This window comes from Gopherus evgoodei, chromosome 4, assembly GCF_007399415.2.
Source record: "Gopherus evgoodei ecotype Sinaloan lineage chromosome 4, rGopEvg1_v1.p, whole genome shotgun sequence".
NCBI classification, from domain to species: Eukaryota; Metazoa; Chordata; order Testudines; family Testudinidae; genus Gopherus; species Gopherus evgoodei.
Genome location: NC_044325.1, coordinates 59,740,892 through 59,764,820, shown reverse-complemented (window position 1 = coordinate 59,764,820; position 23,929 = coordinate 59,740,892). Strand labels below are relative to the sequence as shown.

At 37.8% G+C, this 23,929-nt stretch overlaps 1 protein-coding gene across 4 annotated transcripts in view; it reads left to right on the top strand.

The window, feature by feature from the left end:
• The window catches only part of FMN1 (formin 1), a 361,845-nt gene extending 359,350 nt beyond the window's left edge, over positions 1–2,495 (top strand). For 3 of the 4 annotated variants that reach the window (XM_030559412.1, XM_030559413.1, XM_030559411.1), the window contains one exon: positions 237–2,491. In XM_030559412.1, coding sequence (XP_030415272.1) covers positions 237–281 — 45 coding nt within the window. In that variant the 3' untranslated portion in view covers positions 282–2,491. Of the gene's footprint in view, positions 1–236 lie in introns of all 4 variants that reach the window. The other variant, XM_030559410.1, reaches the window with a different exon arrangement.
• The last annotated feature ends 21,434 nt before the right edge of the window (positions 2,496–23,929 follow it).

Here is a 23,929-nt window from a genome sequence, read left to right as displayed (position 1 = left end):
CATTGTGTGTTGAAAGAAATCTTTGCAGGAAATGACAAACTAAAGCATAGTTTAGAGATTTATGATACGGCAGTCCAGGAGTTAATTTTCGGGAGGAAAAAAAAGGCTCCAATCTACTATGACTGGTTTGCTGCTACTCAGTTCAGTGTTCTAGACCACATGCTTGTTGCAATTTGAGAACAGATGGAAAATTAAAGACAAGAATGATAATAAAGCTCTTTTTTCCTGAACAACAGAAAGAAAAACTACGTCAGAAGGAAGCCAGTGTGACCACTAACTGAAAGAAGACACATGAAAATAATGACAGTGTGACTTAATACCTTGCATGATGCTTTACTATGCCCATTCCCCAGGGAGCACCTTTTGTTAATGTTATGCAGTTCTGCTTTTCTCATCTCTTTCTGAGACAATCCACTAAAGACTTTCCAATCCCTTATAAAAAGTTTGCTCATTCAGTAGAGGGAACACTAAGAAGCTGTTTACAGGGGAATTATGAAGGGTTTTATATAACTCTTCCTTACATGGCTTAAAATGCAATTCTTTTCTAGATGGTTATTTGAAGTACTTATGCATTGTGCACTAATGTGGAAAAGATAAAAACAGGATTTTGGATGTTGAATTAAATAACAGCTAACAACCTGTATATTGCTTACTTTAGCTTCATGTAAATTACCACAGAGGTACAGTTCAACTCATGAGAGGCTATTCTATCATAAGCTTTTAGTCCTCAGGGCAACTTAGATTCTAAATCATTTTTGATAGTCTAAATAAGTATTAAATTCATTTTGTTAAAACTGATGCAAGTTTATTATAATTAATATATTCTGTATTTTATTACAGTTATTTTTATAGAAAACAGTCTATGCCATATGCATTGAAATAGGAATAATATTTTGCACATGTGGTGAGAGAAATAGCTTCAGATTCTGTAGTCTTATAATCTGTAGATGATATAACTGGCAAATTATTTTTATGGTTTTGACTTGATGTTTCTTATGTGTTCTTCGTGTTGCCTGTTTCAAAAAGACAAAGGACAGAAGCATTTTTTATTTCAAATTATCAAGATAATAAGATAATTTATTTGTCATCATTCATCTAACTGTAGTGCATAACACATCTCCATAGAGTCATATATTTACTGCTAAATGTCTGGCTTTAAATTCTATTGAAGCTCATATTCTTTAACAATAAGCACCTCACTATAAAACATATTATACAGCCTTCTCTTGTCTCCCCATATATTTATATCTGTATGTATAACACAAACATGTACTCTACTATGTTAGAATTTGAGGAAGAAGTAAGAGAATCTTGCTGTCATCTTGTCATAATATAACCACTCTTTGCGAAGTGTCCTGCTGAGTGCCCTGAGCTCCACTGTTATTTTCAGGCACTCATTACATCACAGGATCAGGTTCTTAGAAAGAGAGATCCTTGCAGCAGACAAAGTTTCAAGATAGAATAAAAATAGTGGCTATTAAAAATAAATAGAACTTTTGTTATAGACAAACAATAGACTCCAACTAAACAAGCAGCTGGGTAGGGATCTTATAAAGAACACTTTCCACAATTATTAAATTATAAAAACCTTCTGACTGCTACTATATGACCAATACAAATGAAATAACGATACAGCAAAAAGTTTAGAATCTATAGTAAGAAAGGTATTAATCCCTTGGCATGGCAGTTGAAAAGAATATACATGAAAGAAATATATTGGGTTATCTACATAGCAAATGAGATGCTGTAAGTATAGCAGGGAAGAAAACAATAGTTGTAGCACCCCTATTTATGTTTCTCATTTGGATAGTTCGGAACAAGTAGAGTTAAGGGAGGTAAGATAGCCCTATATATTTTGGAATTTGTAGCTGCTGTTGATGAACATAATATGTGTAAATATGCTATTAATGAAAACAAATCAAATATAGATCAATGGAGGTAAATAGATTCATGGGGAGGAGGTGTTCCCCAGTTAGCATGGACATTTGCGAGAACATTCAAGTGCTAGTGATATGGTAGTACTATTCTTCCGACTGAAGGAAAGCAAATTCCAAAGATCAAAATTTTCTGTCTTCCATCAAACCAAGCACACACATAGGTGAAATGCATCTACTTTGGCAATCAGCATTAACGATATACAACATAAGCAACATACAACATAAGCAGTAGTGCTCATACAAGCCAAAGATTCAAGAACAACAGTAGGCAAGATGATTTTGATGAGTCTCTAAGCAAACTACTGTACTGTACTGTTTTGTACCTGTCAAAAAACTCTGGAATATTGTAATTATAGCTGGATGGGAATTTTCTGACAAAACATTTTTCATCAGAAAATGCAAATTCATCAAAACAGAAAATCTTCTTGGGGAAAGATTGCTTTCAACATATCTCCTGGTTTGAAAAAATGTTGTGGAAAAAAAATTTTATAATTGTCAAAATTTCCCATGTAAACATTTTTTAAATGAAATGTTTAAATTTTGGGTTCAAAATGACTTTTTGTTTAGAAATAGTGGTTAATTTATACTTTAAAAATATTAAAAAGTCAAAATTGAAATGAAATGTTTTAAATTTGTATAAATGAAACCCTTCATTTTTTCCCAAATTCTTGCTTCCTGAAATGTTTTGATTTTTTACTTTTTGTCCCAATTCAGGGAGATTTTTTTTTTCAAAATCTTAAAATTTCTCTCTGGATGGGAAAACACTTTCCCACCCAGTTCTAATTGTAATTATTTTTTTCCCTGAAGGGGCAGTTATGTTTCAAAACTTCCACCCTTTTATTACTAGCGAGATTACTACTAGATTAAATGGAAAAGAACACCTAGTTCATTTGATCCGTTCCTCTGCTCGGGATTTAATGACTATTGTAAGTTTTACTCTGAATGAATTGACCTGACCAGCTAAAATAAAGAGCATGCTGGTAGACCGCTGGCCAATATCCACAAGTGGTCAGAGACCTTTAATACTGGTGCCACCTATTGATCTTAACGAAGTTATTCTAGCAGAAAATTGGCATTTGTGATTAACAGATGTTATATTAAGGCTTGGCAGAATTCGATTTTTATTATTTTGACGAATAATATTGCTGTTAATTTTAAGTAGTATTTAAATTTTTATCATTACAGGAAATTGAGGGAGCAGAGGAATCAGACTTTAATTATTTTATGAGAGTAAACGTATTTCAAACAGTTAAACTTTATAACCATTAAAACACAAATTGCCAATATCAGATGTTGAAGTATACGAAGTAAATATCCCTAAATCAAACTCTAATAAGTTCTCAAGCTGCATTTTTTTTTACTTTGCCTATCTGTAAATTTCTGTTATTATTGATGGAACTATTTTTGTCGGTTGATGTGTATACGGTGAAATCAACAGTTACTGACATTTACTGATTAAAAATTGAATCCTTCCAAGCCTACTTATATGTATATGTAAATTATATAATTATGCACTATTTAGGTACTCTAGATCTAACATTTAGAGACCAGCCTGAATCAAAACCTGGGATGTGAATACACCCTGAAGTTTCTGTCTAACACAATAGCACAGCATAAAGTGCTATGTCTGGGAAGTTGAAAGCATTTCAGATATATTTTGAGGACAGATTTTTAACCTGAGCTTTCTGATCTGAGGAGGAATAGAAAAGATGGAATGGAGGAGGAAAGGAAAAGGTAGAAAGGAAAGAAAGTCAACAGTTTCTTTTAATCCCCTTGCTATTGCCTGGCCTTTGGAGGTTTGTAAAGACCAGTCTAAAAGGGCCCTGTTTTTCAACATTACCAAGGATAAACATATGAGACCTACTGCACATAAGCTTGTTAGGTAAAGTTCTGAATAAATTATAATGCCATTATAACTGTGAAACACTATTTCATCCATTAGATTTTGAGAGTGAGGAGAATATCTATATTACTGTTACGTCATATTGCTTTAAAAATGAAACAGATTATTTTGCATATTAGAGATATTTTAACAATATACATTATATTATTTTTATGACTTTTCTTATTGATCTGTCCATGAGTAACCTATGGAAATCTGTCTTTTATATTGTGTGCTTTATTGTGAAAATCTGCATTTATAAGTTTTATGATTTAAGAATATACTTATAGTGAAATTGGAAGAGGTTTGTGTGGAGAAAAATACTAATAGAATGAGCATGTAATCCAGTGCATATGGAAATTTAAACAAACTGGAATCGCTGATATACTCAGATAGTAGAAGAAAAAATAACTAACCACTGTACATTTGAGTTATCATCTACCAAGTGATGAGTAAAAACATGTAAAATAAAAAAGTGCAGTTGTTTACATATCATATTTGAAATGGACACCTTGTCAAGCATGTAATGTTTCATAGAGTGTTATTTCAGGAAAACTCTCCCAAGAAATTTCATAAAACACAGGCTTGTTTTCTTTCTGGTTTGTACCACAGAGAACCCCAAGTGTAAAGATTGCACTGTAAATCAGACATTTGGAGTCTATTCTTTCATCCAAGTGCATGGGATTTACACATGCATCCATTGATATAAATGGAAATTTCCCTTTTGCATTGTTATTGTTCCACCTGATTTTAAATAACATGAAACATTAAAAGCTAAATATCCCCCAACCCAAAGTTAATAAAGACAAGTGCTGAAATATATAAACATTGTAATGGAAGGAAAAATACTTTGTATATACAGGAAAAAACTTCAACATAACTTATGAACCAAAATATTAACATTAAACCTATTTTGTAAGTCTTATCAGCAGTTACAGGGGCTTAGATCACCCTGGAGACGTCCTCTTGGAATCTTCAGACACTCAGAGAATTTTTTTCAGTATTCTTTCTTTAACCTTTCAAGTAGTCCTGGGAAGGACGAAGTTTAGCTTAGGAGTCTGACCTTTCTAAACTATTGAGGATGTATCAGCCTTTTCCATCCTACCACCCAATGGATCAGAGTACCAGGTAACCTCTTAAGCCTTATCTATACTAGCATTTTTGGGTGAATCCAGCTAACATTACACTAGCACAATGGCTTGGACATTTTTTTATAACAATGTCACCTAGACCTTCTCTGAAGAGGGTTGGATGGCATGGTGGTGAAAATGCCTGAGCCTTTTCTAAACAAATGCTCTGACCATTGCCACCTCTCTTGAAGCTGTACCTGATGCAGTGCAAGTGGGAGCTTTCTTCCAAAATACTAAAGATAGACATAATTTTAGCATGGCTAACAACTCCCCCTCCACACCGTATGTCACAGCAGCCAAAGAGTATCTCAGTACAGTGTCCAGCTCCAAGCTGAATGTGAAGCCATTAGCGTCCAAATAAAAGATGCATGGAATGGATATCTATAGATTTCCTTGGAGCTGCTGTTATCCGAGAAGGATATTGATAAATTGGAGAGGGTTCAGAGAAGAGCCATGAGAATGATTAAAGGATTGGATAATATGCCTTATAGTGAGAGACTCAATGAGCTCAGTCTGTTAGCTCAACAAAGAGAAGGTTAAGGGGTGACTTGATTACAGCCTAGAGGTATCTACTTAAGGAACTAATGTTTAATAATGGGCTCTTCAGTCCAGCAGAGAAAGCTATAACACGATTCAATGGCTGAAAGTTGAAGATGGACACATTCAGACTGGCAACAATGTGTAAATTTTTAACAGTGGAGAGTAATTATTGGAGCAATTTATTAAGGGTCATAGTGGATTCTTCATCACTGAGCATTTTTAAATCAATATCATCTGTTTTTCTAAGAGATCTGCTCTAGGAATTACTTTGGGGAAGTTCTATGGCCTGTGCTATACAGGAGGTCAGACTGTGATCACAATGGTCCCTTCTGGCCTTGGAATCTATTAACCTAAGTTCAATAGTACCTCAGTGGAATGCTGTTCCATCAAAACCAGTGCTTACTGTAGCAGCAGATTATCTATTCCTGAGCTCTCTTATTTTCAAAAATCAGGAAATTTTCTTTATCTAATGTAATTTGTAGCTATGCAGGCTAGGATAGTGGTACCAAAGTAATCAAATCTCATGATTTTTGGTGCTATCTGATAGCCTGTAAAGGTTGAAAGAAATGGGTTTTTTTCCTTATGCCATAACATTTCAGCTAGCCAAGTCAGTTGATTTATGTGAGTCCATCCCACCATGCTGAGGCAGGATTAAGTATACCTAGACCATCCCTGAGAGGTGTCTGTCTAACCCATTCTTTAAAACCTCCAGTAAAGGGGATTCTGAGATATTTCTAATTAGATTCCTTTTGTGACTCTATCACCTCAGATGTTTCAGCAACAATATAATATATGGTAGAATTAAGCCATTTTAGAGGGCCTGATCCAGTAAGCACTTGTGCATGTGAGTAGTTTTACTAATGTAAGTAATCCTGTGGGCCCAGATCATTGCCTCCTGCAGGAAAATCCATGGGAAGGAGTTCTGGGGGAGGATATCTCTGTGCCAATCCACTCATACAAGTAGTATCCGAGTGTTCTGACATTGTTTCATACATATTTTCCATACCTATCCAGGGTTCAGGTGGAGAGAGACTGTAGCATACTTGAAAAACAAAAAGCTGGAATAATATCATTGCTGTCAAAACACTATAAAGCTCACTGCTTTTCCTGTGCATCATCACTGCAGAAAGTCCAGAAGAGACTCTCTACTGCAGTACTGCCAGATTTTTTACAAAAATTATGAGATTTTCTTGTATTAAACAGATATGCAAACTGTAGTCTGGTTACTTCCAGACTGTCCTCTAAAGATGCCTAATTATCAGACGCAGACATTTTGCTCATAAGAAGCAGATTCTGTATACACTTAAGGGGACACACAACCAGGGGCAGCCGTTGGGTTTCTGGTGCCCCAAGCAGACAGTATTATCCTCAAACAGGGTGAGAAGTCAGGGAGGCTGGAGGCAGGGGATTTAAAAGGCTGTAGGATTGGAGGTTCAGAGAAGTGATGCCAACTGAAGTACATTCTTGCCTTAATGCACTGGTTTTCAATTATTTTGATCTCTGTTTAAGCAAAAGGAGGAGACTGAGCTCATGCTCGGAGATGGAGTGAGTAGTGGATGTTTTATAGAGACATTCTAAATGGTAAGTAATTTGTTTTTCTCTAAGTGACAGATGAGCCTCCAGGAAACTTGCATCTGTGACTCTCCATCCATCCTGGTACCTGTGGGATGCTCCTTTCAAATGCAAATAGCAAACATGCCAAAAGAGCAAACGTAGTTTGATTGAAAGTGTTTGCCAAATATTTGGGGGCTACAGTTTGTATATCTGTTTAATGCCAGGATATTTCATATCCCCTGAGTGCCATAGCTATACTGACCTAACCTCTAGTGTAGATGCAGCTAGATCGATGGAAGAGGGCTTTTGTTAACCTAGCTACTGTAGTTTGAAGAGATGGTGTTCTGGCTATTGATTCTGTCTACGCTACAGGATTATGCCTGAATAGCTACAGCATCACAGCTAGTAGTGTCCCTGTAGTATAGAAATGACCTAAATCACTTAGGGCACTTCCAATATTTTTAAGTTGCGTTTTTGTTTGGGGGATGTTTTTGGTGTAGAACTATTCTCAGATTTTTTTTTCCGAACTATAAACCTTATAGCTAACCATATCGTATGTTATAAGAAGCAAAAATGGAGAAGAATTAATTTTGGGAGAAGTGGAGGTTGATAGATGGACTTCAGAATTTAGCAGGCATATAGTGTGATTCTTAACATTTTATTTGCTTCTTTTGAAAACCAGCTTTCAAAAATCTTTCAAAGCAGTACTAATTAACTTAAAACTTGTATCTGTTGAGTATGATTGCTCTCGTTTCCCTTCTCATCTCCTGCTCCATATCCCCCTGCTACCCACTCAAAAAATATCTAAATACAGATCTCTTGGGCTGTTAGGAATTTGCTGTTAGGAATTCACTCTTAGGCAGATAGTTTGTGGTGCAGTTGTGTTAACTTTCCTTTTAGAATGTAGTAGAATGGCATATACTGGCAATATCATTAGTATTATGGGAGTGTACCTAATAAGTTCCACATACACAGAGGTTATTTTATTTACCTATGTCTATATCAGATTTGTTGTAATAAAACAACAGCTTTGCCTAGATGCTATCACACATGGCAGCATTAGATGTGTTTGCTGTCGTTTGATTTAGGCTTAAATGTCCACCCTTAGTCCCATAACATTTGCAGCAAAAATCCTGGAACACTCACATTGTGGAGTATTTTTTCTTTTAAGACTCAAACACTAAAATACATTATAAATATTCAAGAAAAATAAGCTAATTAGATTCAGGTCCTCTTTTTCTTTACAATATGACAATATGTATTTCTGTCATATATCGGAACTTTAAATTTTGTCAAAATACCAAAATATACACACGAATTGAATTTGTAAAAATATATAAAAAAGTTGCAACAAAATGAAGTATTTATTTTTAAAGAAATGTTAAAGAACCATTGTTTGTAAATAAAAGAATATATTTTCTTCCTCACTATTACTCTTCACCATATCAAGTGTATTTTTGTATGTAAAATATATTGTTTAGATATAGATTTCTCTAGTCAAAGAATTCTGTTGAGATAGTATGTTTTACTAATCCTGATACAGTTAATAATCTAGCTCCCTGTGAATTTATTTAAAAAGTTAGAATCTGTTTTTTGAGTGTGCAAAAAACTAAAATGTATGTCTGACAGAAGTCTATTTGCTGGAAATATTTTAATAAACATTGGTTTCATTTGTGTCTGACGCACTTTGCTAATAATTTTGTGGGTATCAGTTTTCTTTACTGTTGATATTATTTCTGACAAGACACCTTTCAAAACGTATAATACTTTGAGCTGTTAAATTAATTTAAATAAACCCAGCCATGTTGTACATGAAATAAAAACAACTGAAATGTAAATCCATATTTCTGGAAATGTGTCTCTGCTACCTTCAGACAACTAACCTTCAGGCTCCCCATTCTTTGTAAAAGATCCACAGACACAGATTTGGCTTTGGACCATGACTGACCTATCAATAGTAGTGGTTAACTGTGCTGGGCCATCAAACAATTATGGAATGTGTACCCTCAGGGCTCTTTTAGCAACAACATGATAAAAACGTAAATCCTTTGGTGATTTCAGACATCTCAGACCTTCAACACTGTCAGCCATTAAATCTTGTCTCGCTTGGCCTCTGTGACACTATCCTCTCCTGGTTCTCTGCCTACCTCCCCAATCGCTCCTTCAGCATGTCCTTTGGAGGGTCCTCCTCATCCTCTCCAACCTTCTGTGGGGGTTCTACAGGGCTCTCTCCTTGGTCCCCTTCTTGTCTTCCTTTACACCTTATCTCTGGGTAATCTCATCTGCAAACACAACTTTAACTGCCATCTCTATGGAGATGTCTCACAGATCTACCTCTCTACTCCAGACCTGTCTCCTCCTGTCGAAATTAAAATCTTGGCCTGTCTTTCTGACACCTACTTATGTATCCTAAACTGTCTGCTCAAATTCAACATGGCTAAAACAGAGTTCCTAATCTCTCCTCTCTTCCCCTGCCCGCCCTTCTCCACTGTGTCCTTTCTCGGTCACTGTGGACAACACAACCATCATGCTGGTCACTCAGGCCCATAGCCCAGATATCATCTTTGACTAGGCCCTCTCTCTAGGTCCTCACTTCCAAGCTATGTCTAAATCTTGCAGATTCTGCATAATTTCTCTCTGAGATGGCCTTTCCAATCCATCCACATAGCTAAAACTCTCATCCAGTCTTTCGTCATCTTGTGTCTCAATTACTGCAATATCGTTTTCTCTGGCCTTCACAAATACAACTTTGCAGCATTATTCTGAATGGATATGAGAGGGGCAAAGATCATTTTCATAGCCCATTGCTTTGATCATGTCACTCCTTTCTTTGCATACCTCCACTGGCTCCCCCTTCTCTATCACATCTCTCATAAGCTACTTGTCTCCACTTTCAAGGCCCTTCATGGCCTATCCATGTCCTGTTATCTCTCATTAATTATCAAAAGATTGATTCCCTCCACCAATTGGTTCATGATGTCAGCCTCCATCACCCATTTATTACATTTCCAAACAAGCACCTGGCAGGTGGCTGCCAGATCAGTGATGATGAGGAAGGGAGTACTGGTTCTGAACTTTGGCTAGAAAGATCCTTAGAGACTTTGGCAAGAGTGGTTGCAGTGGAATGCAAGTGGCAGAAGTTGGATTTGAGGGGATCTAGGATGCAATTGTAGAAGAGGAAAACTGGACAGTAATTGTAAACAGAGCACTTAATGAGCAAAAATTGTGTCGGGGGTTGGGAGCGGGAGTGTGTAATATCATCCCAAATATTTATTTAGCTGGCAGTCTAGAAAATGCAAATGGTCCTTATTGATCAAAAGTCAAGGATTGTAGTTTCTCTACATATCTAGAGACTTATATGCCCCCAATCACCATAGTACCTGAGCAGCTGCTCAGTTAGGCTGGAACAGAGCTGATCTTCTGCATTCATGGAACAAGTTTTATAATGACCCATGATTATATTTCAGTAACTATAATCTATATCAGAGACAATGTTCTATGACTGCAATATAGCAATGTGTTTGTTAGAGCTGGATGGAAACTGGAATTCCTGTTCCACGGGAAATATCAAAAAAATTGTTTTGAAAGAGAACAAAAATTTGAAATTTCCTGTGGAACAGGAATTCCAAAATTTTGTTTTGAAAAAGTCAAAAGAATAATTCCTTTCAAACGTTTCTGAAACTTGTCTGAGGCTTCCTGAGCTGCCCAAAGCCTTGACAACTCACCAGACAGGGAGCCTGAGAGCCAAGACTCCCAGGCTTCCCAGCTGCCTGAGAGCTGGGAGTTTGAAAGGCCTGGCTCCTGTCCTGACTTGGAAACTGGGCATGTTGCCCTAATGCGGGGAACTCTGGAAGCCGTGGTTGCTTGGGTTTCTGAGGAGCCACTAACTTGGGATCCAGGACTTTCAGGCTCCCTGTCAGCCCACCAGGCAGGCTGCTTTGGAGGCAGGTGGGCAAGCTGGCAGAAAACCAAGCAGGTTTCCATTGGAATTTTGTTGAAATTGGCACAGTCCTGTGGAACATTTAGATTCCAACAAATCAGCATTTTCTGAGGGAACAACCTTCTGTCAGAAAATTTCTGAGCAGCCCTAATATTATATATTGATTAGGACCAGGTGCCAAGCTGGGGGAAAAGGAAGCATGTGTAAGAATTAAGAAGAGAGATTAGGTGTTCAGATGCCATGGTGATGAACATGCTAAAATAATCTACATTGATGCTGAGCTGATAAATGCATACGCAGTGGATTTGTTGATCCTAATTGAAACTATCTGGGTCAAAGAAGTCTGACTGAGAGACACACTTTCTTGCTCCCTCTTTCATTCTCTACACACTGTCCCTTCCCCTCTAATTTTTTCCCTCCTCCCAGACTATGGAGTGGTTTATTACTAAGGGGACTGATCCTGCAAGCCCTTATGCCTGGAACCTTCATTGACTTTTGTCATAAACAGATAGTTAAGGGTTAATGTCTCTTTTACCTGTAAAGGGTTAAGAAGCTCAGTAAACCTGGCTGTCACCTGACCAGAGGACCAATGGGGGTACAAGATACTTTCAAATCTTGGTGGAGGGAAGTCTTTGTTCATGTTATTTGTTTTGTTCATTGTTCGCTCTCGGGACTGAGAGGGATGAGACGTACACCCAGGCTTCTCCAAATCTTTCTGAATCAGTCTTTCATGTTTCAAACTTGTAAGTAGCTAGGCAAGGCGGATTAGTCTTATGTTTGTTTTCTTTCAACTTGTGAATGCTTTTCCTTTTGCTAGAAGGATTTTTACCTCTGTTTGCTGTAACTTTGAATCTCAGGCTGGGGGTGGGGGGGAGTCCCTCTAGGCTATATGAATCTGAATACCCTGTAAGCATTTTCCATCCTGATTTTACAGAGATAATTTTTACCTTTTCTTTGATTAAAAGCTTTCTTTTTAAGAACCTAATTGATTTTTCCTTGTTTTAGAATCCAAGGGATTGAGTCTAAACTCACCAGGGACTGGTGGAGGAAGAAGGAAGGGGGGAGGGTTAATTCCTCGTTTGTTTAAGATCCAAGGAGTTTGGATCGGTGTGAAGCTTCCCAAGGCAACCCAGGGAGGGGAAAGTCTGGGGGGGGGGGAAGAGGGGGAATGGTTTATTTCTCCTTGTTTTAAGACCCAAGGGGTTTGGGTCTTGGGTTCCCCAGGGAAGGTTTGGGGGAACAGGAAGTGTGCCAAACACTATATTTTTGGATGGTGGCAGCGTACCAAATTTAAGCTAGTAATTAAGCTTAAAAGTGATCATTCAGGTCCCCACTTTTTGGACGCTAAAGTTCAAAGTGGGGAAAAACCCTTAACAACTTTAATGGGAGTTCTGCACATGTAATGCCAGTAAGGTCAGGCTGTGTCTTTGTTTATTTGGATAAAAAACTGTTCATCCAGAAGAGAAATTTGGGACTCCATCTTGAAACTTGTTCCACACTTCATGGAATCCAGCCTAGGAGCAGTGTATGTCACATTTCCATGCCATGTCATCGGAAGTGTGAAATAGAGGATCCAGGAAGGCAAACTATATTAGACTGAGTCCATTTCCAGCAGTAAATCAACAACCCAAGCACCACAGGTGAGGACAAGCCCAGGCTGTTGAGGCTGAACCTGCAGTTCTAAAATAATGCAACTGGATCTATAGTTATACCCATACAATGTTTCATCCTGGGCAAGTCTTGTTTTTCACTATATCAAATTATTTAATCCTTATGTTAATTTTAACTGTGGCATCCACTGAAAAATAATGATCTTCCTACAGGGACTTATGAATTTGTGTGGATATATGCATGTTAACCTCTGTGATTATGAATTGTCTGCATCTCACTAATATACACATATGATACACAGACATTTTAATGATTTAAAATAGTGTTGCATTTGCATAGTTTAAAGATGTGTAGGTATTATAGCTGTTCTGCCAAAGGGTTAAATATGCAGGGGAGAAAAACTCTCTGAATGCTGCATGTTTATTTGATATCATTAATGCATTTTTAGAAAAATAGACACTGAGTAACAAATGCTGGTATTTATGTAGTAAAAGAAATTGACCTGGGGATGAGTCCAAAATACAAGGTGAAATATTTTACACTTTGGCTATTTTAGGAAACAAAGCATATCCATACTGAACACCCAATAAATATTAAAAGCAAATGGACTGATGTTAGTGATATTTGAGGTTTTTTCTGGGAAAACTTTAATCAAATCAAACTGTTACGTTCTTTTATATGTAACCTCTCATGTCACACATCCTAAGGTACTGTGCAAAATAATGAACTTAACAATGCAAATATTTATGAATACACCAGGTCAAACAAAGCAAAGCCATAAGTTTGAAAGTGCCAGTATCATAACTCAACAAAGCCAAGAGATTCCAGAGGCAAAGGGTGCAAGCACATCTGCAAACCCCAAAAAAGGGCCAAAGAGGCTGTCTGACTTTCACTTTATGCAGTGTTTATGGCAAAGATAAAACTTGTTCTGAAACTTTTTTTTTATTTATTGGATTTGTTTTCTCTAGAAAAGTTTAATTTAGTTTTGTCTTTTTTCTCAAGTTTGATGCTATTTTGCAAAAAATCTACTATGCATTCACAAAATAGTAAAGTTGGTTTTTTTCCTCCGTAAGATAATGGGCAAGTGATTGGGCTGGAGTACTCTTTGATTTCCCCTTTAGGTTTTATACCTTCCTCTGCATCATCCACTATTGGAGATTGAATACTACTAGTTCTTCTGGAATAGTCAATCCCGTAATCTTAAAAGGAAGATTAGGAGCAGCATTGGCAATTCACTAGCACAATACCATATCTTTATGATGGTAAGACACAGTGGCCAGCAAGGCAAATGAGACTGGATGGATTCTGATGTTGGGAGTAAACCCCCAGCCCAAAATCACAGTTGAAAACAGATCCACAGGCACTGGATAGTGCCTTAATTTCTGCTGCTTATTCCCTTTGACTGGAGCTCATCCAGGTGCACAGGGCAGTATGAGACCCTCCATACTGCTTAAACACCATGCTAATACTAACTGGAGAGTGGGTTCTGCCTTCCCTACATATATTTATATTATTTTTCTTGCATTCATTTGAATTTCTCATTGTGTCTTCAGTTGGTGAATTCTTTCACCCAACCCTTCCTTCTCTCACTTCCAGGAAAATAGAAAAAGGTTGGAAGCAAGCAGGATGTATCCCTGCTTGTCAGCCTTCACCCTATTCTTTTTTCCTCTCTTTGTCAGCGGGTCTCAAACTTCTTCATATTGTCAATATTTGATTTCTTATGAGCTGATAGGAAAGAAGGCAGATGCCGAACCGATCAGCCTCCTCCTAACCCAGATTGGAGGGTGGGGTACACACCAGGTCAAAGCAGGAAAGGGAAAAAATTGAGGAGGGCATGTGGGAGATAAGCTGAAGACAAAGAATGAGGCAAGGAAAGAGTGGAGATTGCAAGAAGATGATACCTCCTGGTAGGGTGTGGAGATGGAGCATAAGCCCAAGTAGGGGTAGAAGTCTGCCATAGCCACAGCCCAATTTCATAACAACATGCTAATATATAATTTACATTTATCCAACTTCTAATGTTCACAAATCAGTAGTGATTAGAACTGACCAAATAACTCACAATTAAGTTATTGAATGAATGTCACCTTCTTTCTGTTCACTAATTGTAAATGGACAGAATGCAAAATACACAGTTTCATGCTTTGAAATTATTTGCAATTTCCTCTGTGAATTGTTCTTGGGCTGCACAAACATTGCAAATATTTGCAGCTCATGAGTATCTGGTTACATTAGTTACGCATTTGAGGAACACGAACAATACCACATAGGAACATAAGAATGGACATACTGGGTCAGACCAATGGGCCATCTACTCCAGTATCCTGTCTTCCAGCAGTGGCCAATGCCAGATGCTTCAGAGGGAATGAACTGAAATGAAAATTGAGTGATCCATGCCCGGTTGTCCAGGCCTAACTTCTGGCAATTAGAGGCAAAGGACAACCAGGGCATGGGGTTGCATCCCTGACCATCTTGGCTAATTGCTATTGATGGCCCTATCCTCAATGAACTTTTTTTTAAACCCAGTTATACTTTTGGCCTTCACAAAATCCTCTGGCAATACATTCCACAGCTTGACTGTGTGTCACATGAAGAAGTAATTCCTTATGTTTCGTTTAAACTCACTGCCTATTAATTTCATTGGGTGACCCCTTGTTCTTGTCTTACATGAAGGGGTAGATAACTTCCTTATTCACTTTCTCCACACCAGTCATAATTTTATAGACCTCTATCAAATCCCCTCACCTTTGTCACCTCTTTTCTAAGCTGAACGGTACTAGTCTTTTGAATCTCTCTTCACAAAGAAGCTGTTCCCTACCTCCAATCATTTTTGTTGCCTTTCTCAATACTTTTTTCAATTCTAATATATCTTTTTTGAGATGGGGGTCCCAGAACTATACACAGTAATCAAGATGGGGATAGCATGGATTTATATAGTGCCATTTCGATATGACTCATATAATTAATCATAACAGTGTCAGTTGCAAGTTGAAAATTTTACAGTTCATCAAATAATCAAGCATTTGAGCTTTTTGTATTTACACTTTAAAAGCTTGACTCCTCAAATGATCATAGAAAGAGAGCCCAAAAGAGCTGTGAATATCACAGAGTTGAATTTTGCTTTCCATTTTGGATGTATATATGTAACACATTTTTTTTCTACCATTTGCTCATCTGTGTTAGTAACTACAAAAAATTCCGTGGCCATGTTTGATCAGCTCCCATGTTCTAGGGTATTTTCCCCCTCCAAATGACAGCACCCCCCAGCAGCATGTTGGCCATTGGTTCAGTCTGAGTCAGAGAGAAGAGCACCTCCTACTGAGTCTCCACCACTCCCCTTTCATTGTCTTTCAGCATCTGAGTTGCTATCAAATGTTTCCCATTCAAGTACTGATGAGGCCTGGCAACACCTAATTTACGTGATTTGGCACAATCACAGTATCCTAAGTAGTAGCACTGCAGTGGTATGACTTAGATAGAAAAGCAAGCCAGAATGGGGTGTTCATTTCTGCTGTGTTGTAGATCATAACGCCAAAGATCAAATGCTTTTCAATGTCCAAGTAGTGCTACCAATGAGCTCACACCACATTGTTGCTATGAGAGTTTGAGGCTTAGGCATTTAAAATTTACTTAAAGATTCCAGATCTTAAAATCCAGATTGTGGAGAGGGAAAAATATAGCGTATTCTTCAACTATGAAAAGCAAGTCTTTGGTGGAAAAGAAGAGAAAATAGGAGATAAAAAAGAGAGGTTGCTTTGGGGATGGGTTTTGCCAGTTGGATCTGGCATCCTTTTGCCCCTTTGTTTAAAATCTTCATCAGAATTCTTTAACATAATGAGCATTTGTTCTAGTCAGTTTGGTGATGAGGCCCAAGCTGGTGGGAGCTGATGAAGACTGAGAGGGGTTTCCTAAAGCCCTGAATGAATCGTTATGGATATATGGCTCATGCACTTCCAAGTTGTCATTACTTTTTTCATTTTTATTGTGGCATTTTAAGAAGTGATGTAAAGTTCTTCTAGCAGATCACAAGAAAATACCTTCCTTTAACTCACTCCATTTGATGTTAGCACCATAGAAAGCAAGGCATGTAATCATGGGGCATCTCCTCAAAAGGCAGAGTTTTGAGTACTTGTACACAAAAAGCATCTTTATCTTTTAAAGTGTTCCTCTCCTCCTTTGGGCTAAGTATCTCCTAGAACCTCCAACCAAGTCATCTGCATAGTAAGGGAAAACTGAAAGTAGAGCTATTAGAGTTTGGTTTTGAACTGCCTATAAAACTAAAGTTCATATTCAAAGCTAGACAGCACATTGTGAGGGATGATGGGTCAGAGGGTGAGTGTTCCTAAGGCAAAATTGGTTCTTTTGTTTTCAAAATCAACCAGGATCAGGTTATTAGTCTAACATATTTTCTCTTTCAAGCAGCAGCAAATAATTGAGAATTACTAGCCATACTGGCAAGCATTTTTTCAGGGGCTGGGGGATGTTAGGGGCAAGGGGTAGCGGATGTTAAATTTTCAATGATGTATGCACAAGAAAGCTGATACAAAATTACCAGCATTACTACTGAGATAGTGTTTAGCTAATGCCCCAGGCATTATTCTGACAAGGTATTCTTTGGATTTAAAAATAAAAAATCCTGGTTCCCTCTACATTCATTTCACTGTGTGAATCTTCTAGTTTGATTTAGGAATGTGCTGCCCAGTTCCCATGTGCATTATTGCTTTAGTGTTTATTTTGGGAGGAAAAGTGAATGTATGGTTCACGCCTTAACCTTGTCAAGCTCCCCCCCTTGCCAGCCTGAATTGACACCGTACAAATGGTGAAAGGAAAGGCCACAGCCAAAATTAATCATAAACATTAACCATAAAATATTACTGTTGACCCTACCAAGGGGCAGACCTCTAGGAATAACATCCTGCTCCTTAAGAAAATAACATCCCTCTCCAACTGAGAGGAGCAGACGGTCTCGCCTATGCGTGACGGGCATGCTGACCTCTGCCTCAGGGAGTAACATCCAATTCCAACTCAAGGAGTAACAGGCACTCCAGCTCTTAAGGGACAGAAGTTCTGCCCCAAACACAGACTTATATGTAAGTGTGGGCTGCCCCCATTTTATGCATAAAGACAAGGTCTCCTCTGCAGCGAGAGTCTGGCTAATGATGGAGGAAGAAAAATTAGAGCTGTCACTCACCCTTTTTCACCTTGGATGAAAACCTTGTGTGTTTTCTCTAGCACACACAGCAGTGTACAAATAATGTCTCCTTTGGAGAGCGCACGGTGTGTTACTCTCTCCATGGCATCCAATTAGAATCAGCTCTCACCCTTGCACCCTCAGCAGACAGCTAGGGAGACTCCTTACTCTTAAAGGAATAGTCCCCAAAAAAGCAGAAACATAACATCTACCCTATATGTAATTAACTACAATGCACTGTGCTAGCCAGCAGCAAATCAAATTAATATTAAATTACAAATGGTAAGAAACAATCCTGGAAATAGTATGTAAAACCAGTGTCTGAGCTCAGCTCTGCGTGGAGAAGAAATGAGACTGGAAGAGAGGCTGCCTCCTTCTTCTAAGATCTGTTATTGGCAGACAGAAGAGAATGAATTTAAAATTGAAAGTGACTAACTAGTAAGTATGGGAAGAAGTCTCCTCCATAGTTCAAAAATAGCTGGTAGAATAGCTAGAAATTATTTAGATGTGGAGATTAGAATCTCTATCTAGCTATGGTACTTGTATGGAAACCCCCGACCAGTACTATGATAGCTAACTAGTGAGATAGTATCTCACAATTTTTGGTGTCGTTCTCCTCACAACATCCTCATGAGGGAGGGAAATACTATTATCCCCATTTTACAGACAGAAAACAGGCATAGAGAGAGTGACTTGCCCAAGGTCATACAGGAAGTCTGTGGTGGAACAACCGACTGGATTTGTATTCCAGTATATGTTGGTTGTGCTTGTGTTACTAACAATGACAGGTTTCAGCACAGAACACAAGGATTGTTTATACTAATGCACAGGATTAAACCTTGGCACTAAACATATTTACAGCTAGCACAGGTAGCCAGTTCTCACCTGGATTCACCCACTTATGTCATTATGCAGGAGGGATAAGATAGAAGTAACACCAGGGCTTGACAAGCCCCTCCTCCCTGTAGCTGGAAACGTTCACAGATGCCCATTATGCCCATTTTCCATACAAAACAACATTATGCAGACAGTTCTTACTATGGTCAGTTGTGGAGGAGAAATTCAATCAGAAACAGTGAATGATCATTAATAATCATTTAAGACCTAACTAGATGCCCAAAAAGCCACAATCTCACAATTGTGGAAGAAGACAGTATTGGTTAAAAAACTGATCTGATTTAGAGGGGATGCGAAGGCAGCTATAAAAATAATATAACAAATTGAAGAAAAGGGACATTGATTGCAATAAATATAAATCAGAAGTTAGGAATTGTAGAACACTGATAAGGGAAGCAAAGTGAAGCAAGATGAAATCTGTGGCCAGCAGAGTTAAGGACAACAAGAAGGCTTTTAAAATTATATTAGGAACAAAAAGAATTCTGGCAATAGTATTGGCCAATTAGGAGGTGGAGATGATAGCATTAGCAAAAATAATGCGGAAGAGTCAGAAGTGTTCAGTAAATATTTCTGTTCTGTATTAGGGGGGGAACAGATGATATAGTTTCATCACTCTGAACATTCCATGGGTATCTCTGGAGGATGTTAAGCAGAAGCTATTAAAGTTAAAACATTTTTAAATCAGCAGAGCCTGATAATTTGCATCCAAGAGTTTTAAAAGAGCTGCCTGATGAGCACACTGGTCATTAATGTTCTTATCTGAAAAGTTTTGGAGCACTAGGGAAATTCCAGAAGACTGGAAGAAAGTTAATGTTGTGCCAATTTCTAAAAAGGGTAAACAGGATGATCCAAGTAATTATAAGACTGTCAGCCTGATATCAATCATGGGCAAGATAATGGAGCAGCCGATATAGGACTCGATTAATAAAGATGTAAAGGAGGATAATGTAATTATTTTCCATAAATCCATGCCGGTTGGCATTAAAGCCTGTCAAACTAACTTGATATCTGTTTTGATGAGAGTACAAGTCTGGTTGATAAAGGTAATCGTGTTGCTATAATATACTTGTACTTATATAAGGTGTTTGACTTGGTACCACATGACGTTTTGACTAAAAAACTAGAACAATATAAAATTAACCTGGCACATATTAAATGTATTAAAATCTGGCTAAATGATCAACCTCAAAATGTAATTGTAAATGGAGAATCATCATCAAGCAGGTATGTTTTCAGGAGGCTCCCACAGGGATCAGTTCTTGGCCTATGCTATTTATGATGTTTATCAATGACCTAGAAGAAAACATAAACTCATCGTGGATAAAATTTGCATAAGAAACAAAAATTGGGGTGGTGGTGAATATTGATGAGGGCAGGTCACTGATTCAGAGCAATCTGGATTGTTTGCTAAACTGGGCACAAACAATATGTGTTTTAATATGATTAAACGTAAATGTGTGCATCTAGGAACAAAGAATGCAGTCCATACACACATACAGGATGGGGGAATCTATCCTGGGAAGCTGTGACTCTGAAAGAGATATGGGAGTCATGGTGGATAGTCAGCTGAACATGAGCTCTCAATGTAACCCTGTAACAAAAAGAGCTAATGAGCTTCTGGGATGCATAAACTGGGAAATCTCAAGTAGGAGTAGAGAGGGTATTTCACCTCAGTATTTGGCATTGATGTGAGTGCTGCTGGAATACTGTGTCCAGTTCTGGTGCCCACAATTCAAGAAGATGTTGCTCAATTGGAGAGAGTTTAGAGAAGAGCCACAAGAATGATGAAAGGATTAGAAAACATGCTTTATAGTGATAGACTCAAAAAGTTCAATCTAGTTAGTTTAGAGAGGTTTAAGGGGTGACTTTATTAGTCTGTCAGTATCTACATGGGGAACAATATTTAATAATGGTTCTTCAGTCTAGCAGAGCAAAGGTATAACACTGTCCAATGGCTGGAAGCTGAAGCTAGTCAAATGCAGACTGGAAATAAGGCATACATTTTTGGGGGTGATTGACCATTTGAACAATTTGCCAAGGGTCTTGGTGGATTCTCTATCACTGGCAATTTTTAAATCAAGATTGTGTATTTTTATCTAAAAACTATCTCATAGGGGTTATTTTGGAGATGTTCTCTGACCTGTGTTATACAAGAGGCCAGACTAAATGATCAGAATGTTCCCTTCTGGCCTTGGAATCTGTGAATTGTCCTGAGAATGCCGAAGTGGAAGCTAAAGTGACTGAGGGAGGTCTGACATGATACTGGGTAGCCAGAGGAGATAAAGAGGATTGTTAGCAAGTGAGTTCCCTGTTGAGGTGGTGACTAAGTTTGTGAATCAGCAAGCTGGATTTGACTATCAGGAAGAAAATCTGCTGTCTCAGATTCAGTGAGAATCATGTTAATTAAAGAAGGAGCTTCATGCTGAGCAATCGGTCTAAATTAAATGGATTTCCCTTGATCTTGTATCTAAGAAATTCTGGCACACGCCAGTACTTTTGAACTTGCTGATTTCACCGAACACATGTGCCCTCAGTCAGGATCAAGCCCTTAGAAAGAAAGGCTGTGTAATAAAGGACATTTTTACCTGCAAGCGGGAAAGAATGGCCTTATCAAAAGGCAACCCCAGTCCAAGCTGCCAAGTAAAAAATATTTAAAATCCCAGCCAGTTGCCTCAGTTCTTTATACTTTCAAGACAGAGTGAGTACCAGGTAGTTTACAATGTATACGTTGTTTGGCTGAAGCCATAAACGCCACGTACTGTTTGTTTTTGTTTTGACTTCAAGATACCACAGCAGTTTTTGTAAGGGCAGGTGTGTTCCCTGGTGTCTTGGGCCAAACTTTCTTTCCGCTATTGCACACTAGATGAAGCTGACTTTCAGTTGTAGTATGTATACATTGTATAGATGGTGATGTTCTTTGAGATGGAAGGTGTAAAATATTTTATTATTAAAACAAAAAGTATAGTGTACAGTGATTGCACTTTAAATAATTCTTCTGTGTTGAGAGACAACTGGTCCCAGGAGAATTTCCTATTTTAATGTGGGCACTACCTCTAACCAGTGGATCCTTTGACATTAGTGATCTGGGTGTATGCCATGCGCTGCCCACAGTGATATCTAGTGTCATAAGATAACCTAGTGTATAGAAAACTTTACCTGTATACACCTAAGTGCTTAAAGAAACCAACCACCCTGCAATGCAGTACTGCTATGGGATTGGTGAGTACCTGTATACTATTTTAAACTTTATTCATTTGATTGTATTCTAATTCTTTGCGAATTGGTATTCCATTGGTAAGTTTAACTCTTAGTTAACTGGAATTTTTGACTAACTAGCACCCCCCAGCCCTCCAACATGCCAGAAAACAAAGCTTTAACTGTATATTGATCTCAATTACAACACAGAATACAAAATGTACAGTGCTCAGCTTATATTTATTTAATTGCAAATATTTGCACTGTAAAAAAACAAAAGAAATAGTATTTTTCAATTCCCCCATTACAAGTACTGTAATGCAATCTCTTTATCATGAAAGCTGAACTTACAAATGTAGAACTATGTACAAAAAGCCCTGCATTCAAAAATAAAACACAGTAAAACTTTAGAGCCTACAAGTCCACTCAGTCCTTCTTCTTGTTCAGCAAATCGCTCAGACAAACAAGTTTGTTTACATTTGAAAGAGATAATGGTGCCCGCTTCTTGTTTACCATGTCATCTGGAAGTGAGAATAGGCATTTGCATGACACTGTTGTAGCCGGTGTTGCAAGATATTTACGTGCCAAATACGCTAAAGATTCATATGTCCTTTCATGCTTCGCCCACCATTCCAGAGGACATGCATTAATGCTGATGACAAGTTCTGCTCACTGATGATTCAGGACCAATGCATGTTCATTTTCGACACCTGAGTCAGATGCCATCAGCAAAAGATTAGTTTTCTTTTTTGATGGTTTGGGTTCTGTAGTTTCCGCATTGACGTGTTGCTCTTTTAAGACATCTTGAAAGCATGCTCCACACCTTATCCTTCTCAGATTTTGGAAGGCACTTCAGCTTCTTAAACCTTGGATCAAGTGCTGTATCTATCTTTAGAAATCTCACATTGGTACTGTCTTTGCATTTTGTCAGATTTGCAGTGAAAGTGTTCTTAAAATGAACAACATGTGCTGGGTCATCATCTGAGATTGCTATAACATGAAATATATGGCTAATTGTGGGTAAAACAGAGCAAGAGACATACAATTCTCCTCCAAGGAGTTCAGACACAAATTTAATTAATGCATTTTTTTTAATGAGCGTCATCATCATGGAAGCATGTCCTCTGGAATGGTGGCCAAAGCATGAAGTTGGCATGCGAATGTTTAGCATAATAAATGCTGGCAACTCAATAAATGCACAAGATAAATGATGCTCACTGAATGGGTAGCTTTTCAGTACTTTTTTTTATCATCATTAGGGGGGTGGCTCGGTGCCTTATTTTACCACATACCATCCAAACCATGAACTGAATACAGACTGTTTCTTCAGAGGCTTTTTTAAATGGGGTTCAGCATGGGTTTACGAAAAATAGATCTTGTCAAACATTGTAAATAAGAAGCGGGCAGCATTATCTTCCATAAATGTAAATAAACTTGTTTATCGTAGCAATTGGCTGAACAACAAGAAGGACTTGAGTGGACTAGTAGGATCTAAAGTTTTACGTTGTTTTAAGTGCAGTTACATAACAAAAAAAATTCCACATATGTAAGTTGCACTTTCACAATAAAGAGATTGCACTATAGTGCTTGTATGAGGTGAATTGAGAAGTAATATTTCTTTTCTTTATCATTTTTAAAGCGCAAATATTTGTAAACAAAAGCAATAATATAAAGTGAGCACTGTTCACTTTGTATTCTGTGTTGTAATTGAAATCAATATATTTGAATATACAGAAAACATCCAAAAATATTCAATACATTTCAATTGTGATTCTACTGTTTAAAACTGCAATTAATCATGAATAACTTTTTTTAGTTAATTGCGATTAAACAACAGCCCTAATTAAAACCATTGTATGACAGTGGCATTTGTTGTTTTACAGCACCCATGAGCATATTAGCCACTTCACAGAAAACACAGAAACATAACTGCTTGCCCCAAAGAACTTACAGGCTAAGGTTCAGATCTTCTGTCTATTTGTTGTATGTTTGCCCCGTGCTTAGCACAATGGGGCCTGGCCTCAGTACAAATAATAAATAAAAGATCCTGCA